This window comes from Camelina sativa, chromosome 4 (assembly GCF_030686135.1).
Source record: "Camelina sativa cultivar CO46 ecotype springtype chromosome 4, ASM3068613v1".
Classification (NCBI taxonomy): domain Eukaryota; kingdom Viridiplantae; phylum Streptophyta; class Magnoliopsida; order Brassicales; family Brassicaceae; genus Camelina; species Camelina sativa.
The window spans coordinates 29,854,045-29,876,079 of NC_141883.1; the positions used below are offsets into that span (position 1 = coordinate 29,854,045).

Here is a 22,035-nt window from a genome sequence, read left to right on the forward strand (position 1 = left end):
ATATGAGATGAAAGCGAAGTATAAAAAACAAACACTGGCCGAAGACACTAGATCGGATTTGATTGGGCTCTACATTGTAGAGGTGACATTGACACTCCCATAAATATTGGCTTTTCTACCTTTTACATTTTTATTTTTATTTATTTGTTTTCATTTGTTTTTATATATATGTGTGTGTTTTTATATGATCACAGGTGTTTCCTTATGTAATGTCACAATCTCGTTGTGTTAATCTTTACACAACAATAGATTTGATGTTTCAATTTTAAGTTAGAGACGAAAGACTGATTGCTTCCATTCTAAGTTTACCAATCAATTCAAATCTTCATTATTAAAGCTCTTAATTATTGTCTTTGTTCCCCATATTAGCCTCTTAACTTTATACTGTAATTTCTTGTTGTCAAAACCCAACGTTTTCTTTTACAATCAACTGTAACTTATTTCTAATTTGTAGTTTATTCTCATTAACAAACCAAAAAAAAAGTTGTAGTTTATTCTATATTCTTATTTTAGGTAAATTAGAGCAAAAAAAAAAATTGGTTCAAGGGTTTCAATTTTGAGGAAGGAATTCTCATGTTTCAATTTTGAAAAAAAATGATTCGATAAAAACTTGAGGAAGGAATAATTAATGAGTATTATTTTAGCTTTAATAGTTATTCCAAAAATTAATAGTATATATATATATATATATAATGCGTCCGAAATAATTTACAAATAAAAATTGTGTGTATGTAACTCGTGAAAGATACAAGCGATATTCGACGTCAATAACATATAATTTATTAATTTATATATCACCAGCGATATATCAAGTGGAATTGCATATCGTTTTATACGACGATAGGACAAACACAGCCACACAACAAATATTTAGTAATTACCGAAACTTTTCAAAGGGTAAGAAAAAGAGCGGATATATCACTATATAAGTTTATTTATATACGCGATAAGACATTGCTGATGCAAATACATACAAAAACTTCAATTAAACGACAGTTCTCGAATCACGAATAAAACAAAATCATGTAGAACTATTATTATTGTGATAGGTTTAACATTTCGAGCAACAATTCTCAACCAGTCAGAACATCTCTTTTTTCTTTATTTTTCTTCACCGGAAGACCTCTCCTGCATAACATATACTATATATTGTTTTATCTAGCTAGTGAGTTCGGTTAATTCAGCTATATAAATTCGAAGTGCCTTCAATATAAATATTTTTTTAAGTAACGAGAACATGAACTAGGAAGAAATTAGGGTAGAAATATAAGAAATTAAATGATGGTAAAATGATTAACTAATGGCTTCAACTCCTGAGCAGCTAAATTAATAAACCTAAGTCTTTAATCATATAACGCATGATCTTCTTCGTACTCTCCTTATATGTCCTCATCATTTTCCATATACAAAAATATATAGAGAAGATATATAAGAACTAAATTTAATAAAATATTTTTCCGAGTTTTAATTAATGGTTGAGATATAGAGACCAATAAGGAACTAGAAGTGATGTTGATGATGGTGATGATACATTGTAGATGGGTCATGATGATGATGATGATGATGATGCCGACTCATACCTTCCCTCTGACTGTTATGATCATCCCCTTGATCTCGACCCGGACCCATCTGACCCGTACCAGCTCCAAGATTGAGATAAACCAATCTTGAATCCAAATTGTTATTGCTCCCTCCACTGCTTCCACTATTGTGCTCCTCGTTCATATGAGGGTAAATACCGGCATTGTTATCATTATTGTGATTGTTGCTATTGTTTCCTTCTTCTCGAGATATCACCATTGCAGCGGATTGAACAAGCTCAAGGCAAAGCCTAAGCTTGTTCGGTTCAATGTGAGTCAATCCAGGAACTGCCCCCTTGAACAAGAAATCCGACGTTAGTGTTCTAAGGATATCAAGAGGAGTGATTCCACCAACTGTCCGAACATTAGGATCGGCGTGGTGGTCTAACAGAACAGCCACCATGTCTGGAGAGACCATTTCAGCCGCAATGTGTAACGGTGTTTTCCCTGCGGGACCTGCCGGATAATTCACATCGGCAGCTCCAAGTTCAAGCAAAGCCTTCACAACTTCTCTACTACAGCTTTCAACAGCGTAATGCAATGCTAGTGACTCATCAAGACTAAGTCCTTCTCCCATAACCATCAGCTTCACAAGTTCCACGTCTGATGAATCCAAGGCTCGTCTCATCCTTCTAATCTTTTGATCTTCGAGGTCTTGAGCTACGCTGAGATCATGGTGGTGGTTGTGAGGCATTAGAGAACGGCGAGCTATAGAGGATTTGAGACGGAGCTCTTCAATCTTGGCGACAACATCAATGGGGAGATGTTTGGCTAGAATCTCCGGTGGGAGACCTGATTTAGCAACTAAGTGAGAGCAAGTGGTCCATAATTGATGCATGTCTTGCTTCCTTGATGCTATTAAGACCTTCATCACATCTTCAATAGAGGCTTTCTCCACCATGCTTGCCAATTGTTTCTGCCAATCATACAAAACAGTTCATTTTGATTAGTATGATATAATTCCAAAGAACCGACATAATTTCCACAAGTGGGTTTGATAATTTCCTTTTTTAGGTTATGGTTTTGTTTCTATTAATTAGCTTTCTTAGCTTGTCATCTCAAGTGGATTTTTTTATGGTGGAGTAGGTTTTATTCCTTATCTATATAGATTATCACCGAAATCTCCAAATGAGGAAAATTGAGGGAATAGTGGAATTGGATAAGAAACTAAGACCAAGGAATGAATAGAGATCCAACTACAAAAACATATAGCTCTTCAAAGTTTCTACTTTTAGGAAAATTCTCTTCCGTGCAACAAAACCACCGTCTTCTACTTTCGGAAAATTATCCGACGAAAATGGTTTCAATGCCAAAAAAAAAAGCATACATGAAATTAAGACAAGAACAAAAACAGTTTACCACACATATACATACACGTTTATATGCAATCAAAGGAGTTTTGATAATTAATAAATTTAAGCCAAAACAGTGAAAGAAAACAATCGAAACAAAAGGGTTTTGTGATTTAAAAAATTTAAGCCAAACTGATGAAAGAATAAAATCCAAAAGAAGAAGCAGAACCAAAAAAAAAGAACTTTTCAATTTAGATGTGCATGGAAAATTAAACTTAGTGAAGGCAGAGAGAAAGATAGAGAGAACCTGAGTGAGCAATACGAGCTGCTCGACGCCGAAGTAACGAGAGGCGGCAAGAGTATCAAGAGCAAGATCAACGGCAGCTGAGCAATGCGTGTGCCAACATCCTCTCTCGCCACAATTGGGTCTCGGCTCGTGTTTCTGCGGCACGATCGAGACTTGTCCGCTATAAAGAAACTGAAGAAGCAACAGAAACACCTCGTAACCGACTGAGTTCACTGGTATAACTCCAGCTGGGGCCGTGGAGCCTCTTGTTGGGCTAGCAGGTACGGACCCATGTCGGGTCGGGTCTATGCCTGTCCCCGCTTGCGGTGAGTCGTTCCCACAGAAGAATTTCCGGAAGAAAAGACTCCTAGCGGCGAGGATGCAACGGTGAGCATGGACTAAACGACCTTCGACGCTGAAAGTCACGTCAGAGAAAGCTTGACCGTTGATTAGTAGGTTTAGGAAATCCAACGATAGAGATCTCAAGGATTCTTCAAGGCTGCTCATCCTTTTCTTCAAAAAGTTGTTGCTTCTTGAATTCTCTCTAGAACAAAGCTAGCTAGGGTTTAGCAAGAAGACTTGAAGAAAAAAAAAAGGTTGCCTCCTTTGATTGATTTTGTTGGCTAGTAGAAGATGAAGGTTCGAAAAAGGGGAGAATAAATTTCCCGGGGGAGAAAAGAATAAGCTTTGATCTTCTGAAGCTTCTTGCTCCTCTCTCTCTGAGAAAGAAGAAGAAGAAGAAGAAGAGAGAGAAGGATTCTTTTATTACTTTGTGGTGTTAGATATTTTTTGGACTGATAAGAGAGAGAGAGAGAGAGAGAGAGAGAGAGAGAGAGATTTGAATGGATGAACCGGGCGGCTCAGATATTTAAACTATGTAGGTAAAAATTTAGTAACTATTTTGTCTTGATGCCGGTTACCAAAGCGTTAAAGGAGTATTTTAATTAGTGATTTGGTTACTAAAATAGGAAAATATATATTAAGAAGAAAAAGAATACAAGGTGGGCCAAATCTATTAATGGAATAAATGTATAATTGGAATGAGAAAATTTATAATAATGATCAAGTGTTTAAATAAATAATGAACATCATTAGCACCTGACTAATTAAAATCCTACTTAAATCTCACCGAACATAAGATTTCCAAAACGAGGCGTATGTAATTTAAGTAGGATAATATAATAACTCCAAGATCCTCGGCAATTGTCTTTTTGGCTTGATACACAACATGTGAAAGCCTGAACAAAACACCATGGATATATATATTACATACACATATGTTATAGAACTATGTATATGTAAAGGATGTGTGTGCATGGAGGAGATGGGATAAAATGGTAAAATTGGGAGGGGAAGGTGATGGATAAGAACATAGGCCTAATTTAAGTTAAAAGACAGACAGAAGGAAGGAGTGAAATAAATTTTCATAACTGTTGTGCAATGTGATTTGATGGTTTTCTGTTTGACCGTTGGACCAATCCTCACCATTCTCCTTTTTCCTACTCTTTACTTTACTTTTTTTATTTGCTTTACTTTGTGGTTTTTTTTTTTTTTTTTTTTTTTGGCTAGGTATTAAATATTTCTCTAACCAGAAGATCCGGCGAACAAAACTAATCCCTCGATTATACGAAAGAGCTGGGATATTCTTACAATCTAAGGCATGCACAGTAACCAGCAACATGGAGCTTTTTAACTGAAAAATTCTCTTTGCTAGTTCAGTTGTTGCTCAAATTGGAAATAATTTTGGATTGCTAAACTCATTTTTCTTTTTGATTTTCACATGTTATTAAGTGAGTGATCTTTTGTAAATTACGTTTCTTGTGGATTGAATTATTTATTGACAGTTAAACTTCTTTTAGGATAACTATATTAACATTTTGTATATTAATGGTGATGAAGATGTAAGATGTTAACATTTTGTATATTAATGGTGATGAAGATGTGTTTCATAGATAAAGAGAAATTGCACTAGATCGCAACATAATATAATAACTAAGAAAATGGATCACGACATTTGTCATAATAATACCATCCTTGTGACTAATTTAAACATTACAAAATCCATAATTTTCTTATTTTGTAATATACTATTTTATATAAATACTAATTTTAACAAATGTGTTTCTATTTTGTTATTTAAACATGTGATCCACTAGTTTTAGGCTTTAATTGTTATTTAACGTGTTAAATATTGATATACAAAGAATATCAAATAAATATGTTTTAAATTAAAATTCTAACCGTTTTACCACAAATGTTTTGAGTATTTTTTTCTTTTCTATCAGCTCTTTATTCTTGAAACTATTTTTTTTTTGCTATCAGTTGCTAGTAATTAACACTAGAAATTTGTCGATTGTGAATTAAAATTATAAGATGTCGTTTATACGAAACTTCAACTGAAATGAAGGTACAGTACTTGTTAAAGAAAAAGAAAACTAAATCATATATGCTGGTAAATCATCAAACAAAGCTATTATTCGACTAACATGCAAGAATCAAATCAATCAGGTAGAGAATGAAATTAATGTGAAACATCCAACCACAGAAGTCAAGACGTGGCTCTGATAATGGCGCAGTCGTGGTCCGAACCCATATATTCACCAGTTGAGAAAGCTGTATTTAACTAGTTGGACTGGACTGGACCAATCAAATTAAATTCATTCTTCTTTATAAAAAAAACATATAATAATAACACATGGATGGGAGAGAGTGGGAAGGACATGGAGAAGCGTGTCGGCCGGATCGATAGGGTCCTTCTTGTTTTTTTTTTTTCTTCTATTATTATTTACAAAAAGGTAGTATACGAGTTTTATTATTTGGTCTTTCGTAAATAAAGTTTTCTTATTTCTTCCCAGTGAAATATACATTATTTTGCTAAAAATGTAAGACCTCATATTAACATCTATGCCTTGTTAAAAAGGTCATTTTAGTTATTAGAACTTTTTATTCTTAGATGTAATGAAAAAGATAATGGAATGAAATCTTGTACGAACTATATTTTGTTTTAGTATATCTTTGTTATTTACGTCGTGCGTTTGAGGGGGGGGGGGTGCACGTGCGAGATGATATTTTGAAGAAAAAAAAAGAAGAAGCTATTTGGTTGAAAAAAAAAAAAAAAAGAAGAAGCTATTTGTTTGGTAATTTCAGGGTAAAAAGGAAAGTGAGAAAAAATAAGAGAAAAAAGAATGACAACACACAGAAGGGCACTGACAGTCGTATGATAAGGAAGTGGTTCGATTTGACGTTTGACTTGTCTTTTCATTCTCTCTCTCTTCTTTTCAATTTATACATTTTCATTTTTTTCCTTGTACATTGTAGCCCGTAGTATTTCTTTTGTCAAACACATGAAAAAATGGTTTCTTTTCATTATTAACTCTGTGAAATTGATTTTTGTGTATATCGAAATTAATAAATGTCCTATTTCTCGGGTCTTTTTTTCTACACATCTTACATGTCATATATGTGTGAATGTATATATATATAGGTCAAAGTTTGAAACACACCCTTGTCGTGATTGGCCTAGATTGCGTAAGTCTTGTGTGTTGAGTTTTTCCACTCTGTCTTAGGTCAATTATGGTATTCATTTAATGGTCTTTTACACTATTACTAGCTAGGATTAGTGTTTTATAAAAGACAAAAATATATATTTGGTGGTTTCTAGAATTTGGATAAAGTCCTCAATGTTTTCACCTAGATATTTAAACTGTTGTTTGAGAGCTTATACATTTTGAATAAACCTTGCTGTTCTATATCTACAAACTGTTATGAAAAATACACGAATATAGTCTGGAAGAAATTACAGGTACGTAATTTTATTTTCGATCTGATTTTTTTTTTTTTAAACAAAGAACAGATGGTAATTGGTAAAAGATTGGGTAGTCATCTCAATTAGTTACCAGAGAGTAAATGGGAAAGCGGGTCCTGGTTTTGACGGGATCCTAAAGTTTCGGCTACCTACTATTTGTATATCATACCCATCTTTAGTTTCCTTAACACTCATTTTTTCTGTTATAGATTCCGTAACACTCATTTTTTCTGTTATAGATTCCGTAACACTCATTTTATTTATAGTTTTTTATATTTTTTTATAAAATAAATATTTGTATTTAATAAACTTTAAGTTTAATGTAAAGTAATTAATTGAAAAGTTTACAATAAATCCAAAATGGTTGTAAAATTATGTTATTGCTGATGTGAGTTTCACCCAAACTATATAATCTATGTTCTTTTAAAAAATGAGAAAAATTGTTTAGGTCTATACTCCATCAATATTAAATTAGTAAAAAGAGACAAAGAAGACTCCAAAAATGTGAGCATAATTAGAATTAGTCTTTACTCTACATTAGAGTCCATTTTAGGCTAAATCATTTCTAGTGACCCGACAATTCCACCTATCTTTAGTTATTGTATTGAAATTTGATTATTTTTAAATGTACTCACTAATTATATAAATTAAAGTATATACTATATGCTAATGCATATAGATTCGGATGATTACGCAAAATATTGTTTATGAATAATGATTCTATGTGCATGTTTACGATCAATAATAATTAATCCAAACATAATTTAATTAACAATGAAACCCCACATTGTGTATTTTCATATTCCATATATGCAACTTTCTGAAAACTTTTTAAAAACATATTTAAATTTATTCCCCATTCCTTTTTCTTTCCCTTTCTCTTTTCTTTATCTTAAGAAATTATTTTTCTGTCATTTGCTTGCTTTTTGTTTTCCATACCCCGACAGCATTAATTATTTATTATATTACACGATTAAGGGAAAAGTTAAAAGATGCCACCTAAACATTTATATATTAAATAATTAAAATTGGTACGTGGAGAAATATTGATCACTACATTCCTAAACTACTTAATTTTATCCACTCATAAAATGCTTTTTTCTGTCATTTGCTTGCTTTTTATTTCCTTTTCAAAACACTAAAAGCTTATAGTCTTCGTTTTTCTTTACAAACTTAAATATATAGAATTAAATAATAATTAACTATATATATAATCGAGGTATGTGTGGATTACGTGTAGTCAGAAAATTGTACTAATGAATTATTATCTATAATAAGAACTCAAAGAAACAAGTGAACTATTCACATGGCTAATTAATCCTGTTTAATTTGGCAATCATCACTGTTACAAAACAGTTAACAACTAACGAAATGTTATACGAACAACATGGTTCCACACTATTTTAATGCATTACCAACTTTGACACACCAAACATAAATATATACATTAATTTATTAATAACTTACAGGAAGCCAATGGCCCAACTATATGCGAAGATTATGTATGTAGAATCACACTTGCAATTTAGTTCCTGACCTGAATCAGTGAATCTTAGAATACCTTCGAGAGTTTGCTAAAAGTCAGTAGAAAGTTTGCAATAGTCAAATTATCGAAAATAAATCGAAGACCTTTAATGACATATACTCCAAATACCACCAATGAGAAAGGATACATCAGAGCCCATCATTTCCCTAGCATGCTGACACACTCTCAAGGTCTAGGAAAGTGAAGAACTCTAATAGTTTGAACAAGATTTGAATTAGCTAAGTATATTAGATTTTGTTGGAAAATACAAGCATATATGTACACATGCGTGAGGTTGGGTGTATTATTTTTCTATATATATGTATGTTTGTATTGATACTTTCCCAAAAAGATGACGACAGCTTTGAAAACAGCCGAAAATAACATGAACCTCAAGAAGTTCCACTCTTCAAAGCCGTCTTCAAGTGAAACTCCTGAAGCTGAAACATCAAATTAACAAACTTATATAGGTACCAAATAATTCATATATATAGGTGTCCACCAATAACCCATGTCTATGCTTTGAATGCAAGCCCATTGGCTGAGGTCGCTTTGACTTGTAGCCTACAAAATAAAATTATAGGGTTCTTGCGTATATGATATAAGTATTATTATAGGTATGTATGTGTATATGGCCACAATGGATTCATATATATGCACGAATATATACACTATATATACATAATTTAAAGAGAGAGAGAGAGAGGATGGATTTTAAGTGGAACCCAACTGAATGTTGTGAGCTGGTGATTCAAATGTTGATGGAAAAATCCATAGAGAATGAGAAGTGGATGAGCATAAAAAAATTAGGTTTTTTTGTGGAGGGAGTTGAGTCAAAACACCACCGCTCAAATTCTCTTTTAAGTGGTTGTGGTGGAAAATATATATGATTGTGATGATATTGTCTCTCTTAATGTTTGTGTTGGAGAAAGTCACCAAATATGCTCTCCATTTCTACCATCCATTCGACTACTCCAAAGATTAAAACCTAATTGCAATTATAGAAAAAGACACCCAAGAGAATCGAACTATCAGTCTATTAAAAGATAGTCAAATTATCTGATATTTAAATTCTTGAATATTACCAACAGTATGTGGTTTTATACTGCACATTAATATGTACATATCGCGAGTACTTGAACAAGAGTCTAAAAATAGACCCAAACTTCAATTCTAGATAATAATATATATAGTTATATATATATATATACAGACTAATGTTTCTCTTTAATTATAAAATCCAGTTATCGCTTGATGTCGACAGAAGAAAAATGATCCAATTTTATAGCAATCCAACATTTTTACGAATTCAAAATCCATTAACCTAAAATATATATGCACGCTGTTTTCTGGTACTCGTTTGGTGATAAGATATTAGATTTCTCGAGGAAACTTTTAGAGTTGACAAAAGTCACTTAAAAACATTTGACCAAAATTTTTATGTATTGGCCCCATGATTATATTTAATTCTGGTTTTTGTAACTTTTGTAGAAAGTCCAATATGCTTCAGTTGTTGCAATGTACTAACATGGTCGTTGCCCTAAATCATTGGCGTTTGATATATACATCTACTTGACATTCCTCAATTCGTCTTTTCTCTTCACAGCTATCACATCAACCCGTCTATATATCGTGTGCACCCTCCTCCACATATTAGAATCGGTTCTAGAATTTTTTTTTTTTCTTAATGGGATTTGGAAGGATTATACGTCTTCATTGGATTAAAACAGTTTACCTAATAATCTCGAAGACACTTCGAATCGAATCCCTTGCAATCAACTTGCCTGGTAGTCACACGAACCGACAAAAGTGTGTATGCGTAGTTGATTCCAGTTAAGAATATTCTTGCAAATTTCTCATAATACTAGCCACTAGAGAAACAAAAAAATGCATAGAGATCTTAAAAATATTAAAATATTTTTCTCTGCCATATATTATCTTCTGCGTCACTGCGTGTAAAATAATAAAATACAAACTATCTATAGTTTATTTATAATGATATATGTTTTGCAATTTCTTACCAAAAATAATATGACAATTTCAATTAAACCTTTATAGGATTATGTATGGTAGTCTGTAATCTAATAATAACAGAAGAAGAAATATAATTAGAAAAGATCTCTCCAAGGCTTGGTACAACAATGAATGAGGATTTTTCTAATATTAATTGAAAACATAAAATAAATGAAACCAACATTTATATTTTTCAAAATCATATAAGTATGAGCAGTAAATTTTAGAAAGTATAAAACCCAAATCAATTTGAATTAATCAAAATTATAGGAATTAACGTATCTTCTGATTTTCATTTTTTTGGAATTTAATGGTGCTAATCTTCAGCACCAAGATATATATTTTGGTGATTTTTGTTAGTGTTTTTGGTTGCTACTATCCAGATTTAACTCCGCGCGCATGCATGTTAACAAAAATTTATGTTATTTATAATTTTTATATTTGTGTTACATATGATGTTGAAAAAATTTAAATAGAAATTTCTCACTAATGATCGTTATAAAAGTTTGTTAACCAATTCTTAACAAAGAAAGATAACTCTATACATCATTCTTGACTCTTTTTCAAATCGCTACTTTAACCACTTAAAAGCAACCAAGTACACATATACATGAGCTATTATAACATTATGCACTAACTTCATGATGTGCATACGACAAAGTAGTGACATATTTGTATTATGGGGCACAAGATAAGGCCCTCGCTCTTAATGTCATCCAGATGGAAGATAAGGACAAACTAATCCATCATTTCTAAACCTCTGTAAGATTTTAGTTTAAATTGCAATCTCACACTGGAGTTAAAATTGTATTCCGATATTCTACGGTAATTTTCACGAAAAAAAAAGAAGAGAGGAAAGCCTAAAGATTTATTTTTATGGTAATTAGTTAGATATAAATAATAATCATATAAATGATCATATGGAAAGAAAATAATAATTTAAGAAAACTAGAAAAATGAGGAGATTAGGCGTATCTTTCTTATAATGGGAAAGGGACTTGACAGGAGAAAGCAGATGAAAATTAAAGAGGAGCACACACTTCACACTTGATGAAAAGAAGAAAGCTTGAGTTTTGGAAAGCATTTAACAATTAATTAAATAAACTATAATAGCATTAATAGTCAAGTGGAGATTCTTTTCTGTTGTTAATTTGATCATCTCGGTCCCATTGGCCACAAAAAGTTAAATTAGTAAAATAAAAGGAAACTTTTAAAGTTGGAATTGAAAAAAAAATATATATATATTATATTCATATTTAGTTCACCATCACTAAAATTTTATTTCATGGATCCCACATTATATTTTCCCTCAAATCATCCCAAAAAGAAAATCTTTGGCAATTGTGAGAATCAGATGCAAATAACAGGACACAAAAGATTTGAAACTAAACCATATTTATCATCATACCATAATATATTTGTATAATGCACACATCTATATATAACCTAATTATATCAAATATTATATATATGTGTATATAATTTGGCCCAGAAAAAAAAGGTAGGGGATTCAAAAAAATAGGTGCTTGAGTCATATTGCAGGCCTTTAGGAGACCAGTAACCCATCTGTATAAATTAACACCGAATGCTAAAAGTGCTTATTGTTTTTCTTAACTATAATTATTACCAACGATATGCGGTGTTCAGTTAACAATAGAAAGTTACCATATCTATATATTTACATGCAATTTCACAATATGTTCATTATGTTGCATGTGTGTGTAAAAGGTAGACAAGGAAAGCTGGAATTTACTAGGTTATAGATTGCTGCAGAAGGAGTGTTTGTTAAGGATTGCAGGTGATTTGAATTATGCAGTAAAAGGGAAATTTTATACAAGCTAGTGGTGTAGCAGTAAACGTATGTTGCTTTTTTCAACAATCAAAACATTTTGTTTAGCATAGATATATGTTCAATCCAAATAAGCGAATCAGTCTGAATATAAAGGGGGAAAATATCGTTCCCAAATTTTTTCTTTTTCAAAACCCTAATTAAGCTTATCTTGTTTAATGGTAATATTCTTTCTATATACGAAAAAGTGAGACGAAATATGTTTCTATTTATCTTTTAGGTCCAAATTAAAATGAACTTTTAAGAATGTTTGCGACTGGTGTATAATAAGCGTAATATCGTTTTCCAAATGTAGCACCATATATTCCTATCTGGGTCTAACAAAACATCAACAGCAACCTAATTAACCGGTTGAGCCAATCACATTGGCCAAATAATAATACTCATCATAACATAACATTAATTTTTTTTGAAACATGTACAATAAAATAACTCTTAAAATATGTGTAATTAAAATTTTGTTGGGATGCAAAATGATAAATGACAAGACAAGACAATGGTGTGTTTTATTGCATGTGAAGAGATGTGATGTTGACTTCTATGACTTGACCTCTCAATCTCCTCCTCTCTCTGTCTCTCTTCTGCTCCTCTCTTACTTATTTTTTTTTCTTTGTTCATTTTCTTATACTTTTCACTAATCCGAACATTTTAAATAGCTAGCAAAAAAATCATCCCTCATTCCCTCTTAATTTTCTATAATAGTAACTTTTTATTATCAAAAACGCACCAAAACCAACGCGCACATACATACATGTATGTACATAGAATAGTAAAATTAAAATGAAATTTATATCGTCTTTACCTTATTTTATCTTACGTTTGGAACATTTTTTTACATAGCGGAGAATCTTGAGGACCATTGACTTCAATTTTCTAAATCAAAATTAATATTTTTAAAACGCTATTTTATTTAGTAGGCAATAATTACATGAACTTTTTTATCTATCTATCACATGAGAGGTCTCTTCCTATTATACGATTATGCGAAAATAGCGGCTTTCAAAATAACAGTAGTACGGCCGAGGCGTCTTACTTTAAACGGACTCCGTTTACTTCAAGTCCGTCTCAATTTCTGACACGTGTCAAACACACTTCACTATCATCTGACTAGCAGCTGCTTCTGCTACCACTCCAGTCCCTAACTCAATATTCCAAATTTAATACAATAAACCAATTTTGCTCTGTTTAATGTTATTAAACATCATTAGTCACGTAAACGTCTAAGACAAAACTTTTTTAACTGTGCAATTAAAAAAACTAAAACTATACTATTATTTTTCATATTATACACATTATCAAATGGTAGAAAATCTACACCAGATTTGTTTTTTTGCAATGACCTAAGTCCAACTTTTAACCATGTCTTGAAAGCGTCCATGTTCACGGGCTAGCTAGCTACTTAACTATGATTAAAATTAGCACTCTTAATTGAATTAAAACAGTAGTTATACATGCATTATACTAAATGATCCGGTTAGAATGTAAATACTAATTTATTTGTAGAAGCACTGACTTCCACATGACATGATTAGGCCTACAGCTTAAGTCTCAGTCTCCGTTTCATGCGTCTCTCTCACTCTATGTTAATGTGCAGTGGTATTAAATGAATAATGATGTGAGTGAGCCTTTGCATATATAACCAGAGAGAGTGAGAGACCTTTGTGCTGAACCAAAAGCTCTCACGAAAATTCCTTTTGTTTCGGACGATAGGGAGATAAAGAAAGAGCTAGCTAGAGAGAGAAAAAGTGACAATTGAAACTTGAGAGTTGAAGTTAAGCTAAGAGATACCTGAAACTTTCTGTTTTCTCTGATGACTGTGACCATTGGGCTTTGCTCTTCCCAGGGTCTTTCTTGTCTATTCATGCTTTTTATATGTCGTATTTTCAGTTAACTCTAGTTTATTTATTTTCTCATCATTTACACTGTACATATATTGCATAAAATAATATTTGGATTCGACTAAAGTTTTGCTGTGACGCTCTAATGAAAACATCTCAATATTTTCCTTTATGTATTTTTTTGGGTCAACATCCCAAGATTTATTATCTTACAAATTTCGTATCTTCAAATTATTTGTTTGACAAGACATATACTTGTTTGTTTTGAAATCATAACAAGAAAAACGTACTTATGTGTGTGATTGATACCCACTCAGTAACAATTTTTTTTGCTGGTACGTGATATATATCTACCTAAAGGAAACACATTCTTATAGATCAATATGCTTTTCAAATGAAACTAAATATAACTAGACACAATGACCATAAAATGTTCGACGAGGAATTTTCTTTGTTTTTTTTATCAACCTGTTATTTGAAGTAGTTAAGGTCATGTAAATAACAAATAGATAATGGAAATCTATTGATTTAATTGAAATAGGTAATCTACTTTACATTTGAGAGGCATCAAAGTGCTTTACAATCATTATATGTCCTAACATTGGGGTAATTCTTAAAAAAAAAAAAAAAATCAATAGTGTTTCTCTTATGTTTGATTTTGTTATTAAGAGAACAGAATGGTTTCTAATTAAATACATGTATAATGTATATAAAGTGTTCTATGCAACTCTTTATTAAAAATTAAAGTGTTATATGCATGCAACTGTATAGTTTAAATTCCAAATCACTTGTAGAAGATAGATAAAGGTTTATCTGATATTAATACACTTGACCGATAGAAAATAACTATTCCCATATATCAAAACTTAATCCATAACAGCATTCTTATTATTTATTTTGAATTGCAGTACCCCTAATTATATAGTACGTATGTATATAGTAAATGTTTTTATGTTGTACCACAATTATTCAACTTTGATAACTTTGCACCATATGGTTCACGTGTTATAAAGTTGTTCTTGATTCCAGATATGCTATCAAAGTGTCGATCAATTTAGAATCCAAGGAAAACCCAAAAAAAAAACTCCATAAAGTTAATTTATAAATTACTAAAGTTAGCATAAACTATATATAGTAATGTTGCATTTGTGAACTATATAAATACAAAAAATTCGATACGTAAAATCAGATAAAAGAGTCTATGGCTCTCAATGGTGAAACAAGTTGGTGATTATATTACCTTTATTTTTTTAATCGAGGGGCCAAAGAAAGGTAAAAATAATAATGGCCCGACAAATAAAAATTCGACATGATTTAATTAGGATTTACCATTAAATTTTGGTTGTCACTTTCATAGACTTTTTTCACCAATATCCAGATCCCCCCCCCCCCCCCCCCCCCCACACACACACACTTAACCATTCTATTTTTGGGAATTGAATTTTTATTATTCTACATTCAAGTATCAGTTTAATTATTTATATTAATACCCTTACTAAAACTATTTACCCACCCACCTAATTATATAGATTTTTATTACAGTTACAAATTATGTGGCAAGAAATTCCAAAATAAAAAAAAAGGTACTTCCAGTGATATGATATTCAAATATGCCTTTTCATAAACTGATGAAATGGTGGTTTTTATATTGGGCTAATAAAAGTCCATAAAAGCCCATCTAAACTTTATTTAACAAACTAAACAAAGCATATATAGCCTTCCCGGGAAAGTCACTGTTTTTGATCAATTCAAGTTTGACCCTCTTCCTCTCGAATCCTTCTAACGTATGATATAGATAGATACATCGAATCCTTCAAACCCCCACAAGTTAAAAGACTAAAAGCTTTTGCGTGTTTAAAGAAACAAAAGTAAACATCCGGAAGAAAAGAAAAAAATGGCGAAATTATTCATCAAGCAAGCCGAGCAATACGCAGCAGCACGACCAAATTATCCAATCAAACTCTTCGAATTCATCGCATCGAAAACTCCGTGCCACGACCTTGCTTGGGACGTAGGCGCTGGAAGCGGCTAAGCCTCACGATCGGTAAATTCAATTCCCAGTTGACATGTAATTAGTCTTCAATTTTTTTTTTTTTTTTGTATTATTCAACCTTTATCTAACTATATCATGTTATGTGTTTGATACACTTTTGATTCAAAAATATCAATTTGGACCGTTGTTACTAATTTTAATCTTTCTCAGCTAGCGGGAATATACAAGAAGGTGATTGCTACGGACACGAGTTCAAAGCAACTTGAATTTGCTGCAAAGCTTCCCAACGTCCGTTACGAACTCACTCCACCGACGATGACTACATCTGAGATCGAGAAGCTAGTGGCACCAGAATCATCAGTCGATTTAGTCACAGTCGCACAAGCCCTTCACTGGTTCGACCTCACGACTTTTTACAGCAACGTGAAACACGTGCTCAAGAAACCAAACGGGTTGATCGCCGCGTGGTGCTACACCAATCCGGAGGTTAACGCCACCGTGGACAAGGTTTTCCAGCGGTTTTACGATAGCAACGGGGAGCCCAAGGGTTAAATACTCCCGGCCGAATCCTGCTCCGCCAACATCTTCTCGTGAGAAGCAACAATCGCTAAAATAAGTTCCGTGGCGGCGAGATAGCTGTCCACCTTACTCATCATGGTTACTACTTTGTTGCTCTCTATCTCGTCAATGGAGAGCCCGAGATCGGACTCGGGGAGAAGAGAGTCCCTACGGGATCCCTCCTTCCGCTTCTTTTCAACGAACAAAAGCAGTTCCTCTTTATTCATGACTACCTTTCTTCTGCTCTCCGTCTTATCCATGGGCGAGCGAGAAATAAAATCCTTAGGGTTGGTTGAGAGTTCCATGGATATTTATTTATACAGGATTACTGGGCCCAAAATATTATTTTCTTCTCTGCACCCAGCTTTCTCCATAAATGTTGTTGGTGGGCTCTACGCTGTTCAGTCCAGGAAGAAGCAAAACCTGAGTATATCTCTCTCTATGTTGCAGAGAAGTCAAATAGTAGTAGTATTGTTATATTTTTGGTGTCTGGTGATGTCTTTCTTTTAAGCGGAAGAAATTGCAATGCTTCAACAAGCTTGCCTGTTAAAGCTGATCGATATATTAAGCATTGTAAGATAATATCTAAAAACACTCGGTTTCTACCAGAGACTTTAGTACAACAACTCCTGAAATGGCAACGGGTTGGCAAATCACTCACATTCCATATCTTTTTATGTGCAGTGGCAAAAGCTATATATAAACAGAGGGAATGACTGAGGGACAATGCAACTGAGGTTACAATATTCATGATAATCTGCAATGTGTCTGCTTATTACTATAGTAACAAGTTTCTTGAGACAAAATGTTATTGTAATATGGAAACACTCTGGCTTGCATTACAATTTTGTGTCAAGATCTTGCAGGAGACAGACTTGCAATTTCTCTTCTTTCTTTTTGTTTTCCATCAAACTCCATCTTGACTCCTCTTCATATATCTCTCTTCATTGTTATACCTGCATCTGCAAAGCAACTAGTTGGAGGAGGAAGGAAGCATAATCCAATGAACCCAAATCAGTTTTAGAGCTAAAAAACCTTTCAATCCGAGACATCTTACCTCAACTGTTCACTTTCTTCCTTCCTCTTGTACATTTACCTGTCGCTATAACCAATTTCCTCTATCCCAATTTCTTCCTCTTTACTTTTCCTCTCTCCATTTTCTTCTTTGTCTCTTGACTCTCTTCTTTGCCGAGAACGTTCTAGAGAATACCTCTTATACTCATCAGCACCAATATCTAGACCACCGGCAGACTTTACAATGTTCTCAAAGTATGGTATCACCGTAGCTGCAGCTGCTGCACTACCGTAAGTGGCTGACATATGCTCCTCTATTTCTGGGAGAGAGTAAAAGCTTGCAAAGAGCTTCTGGAAGTCTTCAAGAACTTTTAGAGACCTTTCATTACCACTGTTCTGAAATGGTTCCTTCCAACTTTCTATCATCCTAACCGCATACCCCACGAACTCACAGGCGTTGGCCTCATCTATCTGTTTGCAGCCTTCTCCCTGTGCATCTGGATTAGCTGGTTGTTCTCCCTGCAGGATCACTTGTTTTCCCGGCTGTAGCTGCTCTGCTGGATCAGACACCCGTGTCCTGTCTATGGCCATGCTTTCCTTCAGGGCATTCAGTATTTCCACTTCATCTTTAGCCTACGAACAAAATATTAGAGTTGGGAACAAAGTTACATACTCGCTGACAGGGACATATCAGAATAGATGAATATGATATGTAACTAAGGGGAAAAATGGTCGCATTACCTCCCGAACAATGTCCAGACCGAGGCAGCCTTTTTCCAAGGCATCATCAGCTGCATGAGAGAGTAAACTACTCAAACGGTCAAATCTTCTCCTCTCATCCACAGGTGTTTTCATTAGCTCCCACAGCTCATGCATGTTTCTTAACAAACCCCGTAACTGAAAAGAAATAAGAAAATTAGATCATCAATCCTAACTAGCCATAGTTTGCCTTTTGTGGATTTCCAGAATTTCTTCATTCCAGTGAAAAATGGTACAAGGTTACTGAATAAGAAAGTGCTTTTACTGATCCTGAATGCTATAATGAGAAATCATATACATATACAATAATCAGCAAAGGCCTTGACTGCTGTTCCGACCTGCATGTTACTACATATTTAAAAAAAAAACGAAAACAAAAGAGTAAAAGGTCGCAAAGTGATAACAATGTCTAAATTTTGTCAAAACATATGCTCGGGTGCTTGCTGGGAGAGCTACATAAGCAGCACTAAAAATTGGCTCGTCAAAAAGGTAAGAAAGTGAATATCCTTTCTCAACCCAAAGTGTAAATCAGCAAACTAGCTCATATGTGCACTACTCTATCAGGATAATAAATGGCTAAAGTATAATGCAAAAATCTATGTCAGAATAGTTCCCAAGAATTCATTGATCACCTGAAACAGCCTCCGACATTTCTCCTTCTTCTGAGACTCTACAAGTTTTGTCAATCTAGCAAGAGTAACATCAGAGATGCTTTTTGATACCCCGGTCAAGCTTTTATGGACTTTAATCAAGGCCTCAGGGAAATCAAATGACATTATCTCTGACAACTCATGGATAGCACTGAGATGAGAGTTGACTTTCTGCAGCCGGGCAGCCTGAAATTGAAATAAAGGTAAGTACATAACCACAAACGTTTTGAAACAACAAACCAATGTGTACACATAAATATAGGATCACCTTTTCATTGTGAAGATATTGCAGATGTGCTCTAAGTCCATCCAAATTTATTTGGGTCAATTCGGCAGAGTTGCCAGGATAATCATTTCCTGCTATGTGAGAAGAGATCTCTGCTATTTGTGTCAGTATCACAGAGAATTCTTTCCATATTAGATCTTTCTTTAGCCGCAGATCTTCCAGTACAGGCTTTATAGTGGAGATGCGATGTTTTAAAGTGCCTGCTTTCTTCTCAAACAGAAGGAAAAAAACAACATACATTAGAAAAAACCATGTCTGCTCCCTGTAAAAGAAACAGGTAGTGATGCTAAGAGAGTACCATACCCATGAAAACGAAACTTGTACACCAAGTGCAGACGTGAGGCTAGTAACTTCAGCTTCGGCTTCAGCTAACGAACGCTGTAACTCAGCTCTGTACTTGCGAGTTTCCTCAACCTTCTTAGTGTATATATCCAGACATTCCTGCTCAAGTTCTAGCGCCATCTTACCTCTCTCATTGTAACTTTCACCAATATCGATCCAGAGGTTCTACATCAGCACAAAAACAAATTCCGAACTAATCAAGGAAGGAAAGACACAGTTATCAGAAGAAGGAATCAGCAGAAAGCAATCAGATCAGAAGCATGAACCCTAGCAAAACAAATTTGATACTCAATTGTGTAGTAACTCGCCGGAAATCACATTCGCCGGCAATTCAAAAGGCAGACTAACTCGACATAATTCAGGGAAATTGCTAAGCTACGGAGGAAAGCGAGAGATCTGAGAACATAGGAGTTACCTGCAACTCCTTAAGAAGGGAAGAGCGAGCGGTCGCGGTGGTGCCGGGAAGCGAAGCGCGACTGGTGATCGAAGAAATAGGCGGTGGCGCTACTTGTTCCGGCACCGGCAGATCTACTGATGGTTCAAATTCAGGATTCTCCATCCCGGAACAGAAGGAACAAGAGTGCGACTTGAGCAGCTCCACAAGAAGGGAAGAGCTAGCGGTGGTGTCGAGAAGCGAAGCGCGACTGGTGGTCAAAGATTCAGGCGGTGGAGCTACTTGTTCCGGCGCCGGAAGACCTAGTGATGGTTCAATTTCACGGTTCTTCATCTCGGAAAAGCAAATCGATCTAGGAGGAGCAGAAGATTCGAAAATGTAACTGCCTCTCTGCGTTTGAGTTTGGCGCGATGATGAGAGAGAGAGTAGTAGTAACACATGTTTTGAATTCTTCCTTTGGATCCTGATGGGCCTTTCATATTTACTGGACTTTGGGCCCCTTGTTTTATTAATCCTCTCGCCATTCGCAATCGCACAAATGGCGGCGCCCTTGAGAGCGAGGATCCAGTGACGGGTAGTCTCGGTGGGAACTCAAGGAAAACCGAACCGACTGTTTCGATGTTCGGCCACCGTCAACTGATTTGAGGAACTCCGCATCACACTCATAATGGACGACCTCGACGGCGACGATCGTTTCATCGAAGTCTCCGGTGCCGTTGTAACCGAGGAAGAAGAAGAAGAGGAGCATCATGATACAAAAAAAAAAAAAAAAAGAGAAGCATTTTAATTTAGGGTTGAGTGAGAGATTAAAAAGTTGAATTCAATTATAGGCCTGACCGTAGGCCCATTAAGAACTTCTAATGAGCCCTTTTTACGTTCTTTTTTTTTCCCCTCTAGTGTATGTAGTAGGTTCACTAGAAGAAATTTGTTAAGTTCTGGATTCATTCGTTGTGTTTGATAAGAAATGGAGTATGGGACCGTAAGTGATGATGTCGACGTTAAGAGAAACCCGTGTTCATGTTTTATGTTTTGTAGTTCCAGTTTCGCTGGGGATCTAATCTTTCCCTGAGCCATACACACCGCACGCGTCATTTGTCCTATTCTGTCTTTACCGCACGCACGCGTAAACTACACAACAATCAAAATAGTTTCCAAATTCCAACTCTAGTACAAAATTACACTAACTTATGGACTATTACATTACATCTCTGTTTTACAACACAATTATACTTTACTAGGGTTGGTATGATTTGGGAGTTTTAGTGAGGATTTGTAAATACTAATCCAAATTTTTTACTGTTCTTATTTTTTATCCCAGTTGTTTTGTTTGATACCAACAATTAAACAACATTGAAAGGAACATACATGCCTATCATCCATCAGTCTCGATGATGTTTCGTGGCTATTTCTATCCAACAAAATGCCAAAACACGTTCACACTTCTCAGAACTTGGAAGATATTACAAGCAGCCAAGTATACAATAATACAAATGTGTTTTACAATAATACTATGCGTGAGCAGACGAGGAAGCATCACAAGAACTTTCAAAATTTGTAGCTATATGAAAAGTCATACATAAATGTCGATAGATCCAAAACCCCACCATTATTGAGAAGTGCAAAACCAAAATCTAAAATACCATATCCTTCTTGTTTGAAACATATACAACTGAAATAAGAGTATTCAAATTTGAAACATTTTACCGAGAGTTAATCTCATTGAGTCATTTCCATGTCATGAAGTAACATTCGCTGACTAAATAAAGAGAGCCATGTGGAGTTGTACCTATTCTAATCAACAGAAATCTCATAAAAACTTAATAATAGAACTTAAAGTATTATTGAACTATA

General features: G+C 34.1%; 2 protein-coding genes and 1 pseudogene across 3 annotated transcripts; 1 reads left to right on the forward strand and 2 right to left on the reverse strand.

Annotated features, from left to right (window-relative positions):
- Window positions 1-1,326: 1,326 nt before the first annotated feature.
- Window positions 1,327-4,006, reverse strand: LOC104782625 (regulatory protein NPR5). Its single transcript, XM_010507615.2, has 2 exons — window positions 3,180-4,006; window positions 1,327-2,496 (listed from the first exon to the last, which is right to left on the reverse strand). The coding sequence occupies exons 1-2, from the start codon at window positions 3,663-3,665 to the stop codon at window positions 1,501-1,503; spliced, it is 1,482 nt and encodes a 493-aa protein (XP_010505917.1). The 5' UTR covers window positions 3,666-4,006; the 3' UTR covers window positions 1,327-1,500.
- Window positions 4,007-15,978: 11,972 nt separating this feature from the next.
- LOC104782626 (uncharacterized) lies at window positions 15,979-17,347 on the forward strand (annotated as a pseudogene). The gene is made up of 2 exons (XR_015597320.1): window positions 15,979-16,232; window positions 16,392-17,347. The product of XR_015597320.1 is annotated as an uncharacterized LOC104782626 (transcript).
- A 37-nt stretch (window positions 17,348-17,384) lies between these two features.
- Window positions 17,385-21,006, reverse strand: LOC104782627 (65-kDa microtubule-associated protein 5-like). Its single transcript, XM_010507616.3, has 7 exons — window positions 20,206-21,006; window positions 19,752-19,955; window positions 19,431-19,655; window positions 19,145-19,348; window positions 18,495-18,650; window positions 17,797-18,386; window positions 17,385-17,701 (listed from the first exon to the last, which is right to left on the reverse strand). Exons 1-6 carry the CDS (start codon window positions 20,515-20,517, stop codon window positions 17,832-17,834), a joined length of 1,656 nt encoding a protein of 551 aa, XP_010505918.2. The 5' UTR covers window positions 20,518-21,006; the 3' UTR covers window positions 17,385-17,701; window positions 17,797-17,831.
- Between the last annotated feature and the right edge of the window lie 1,029 nt (window positions 21,007-22,035).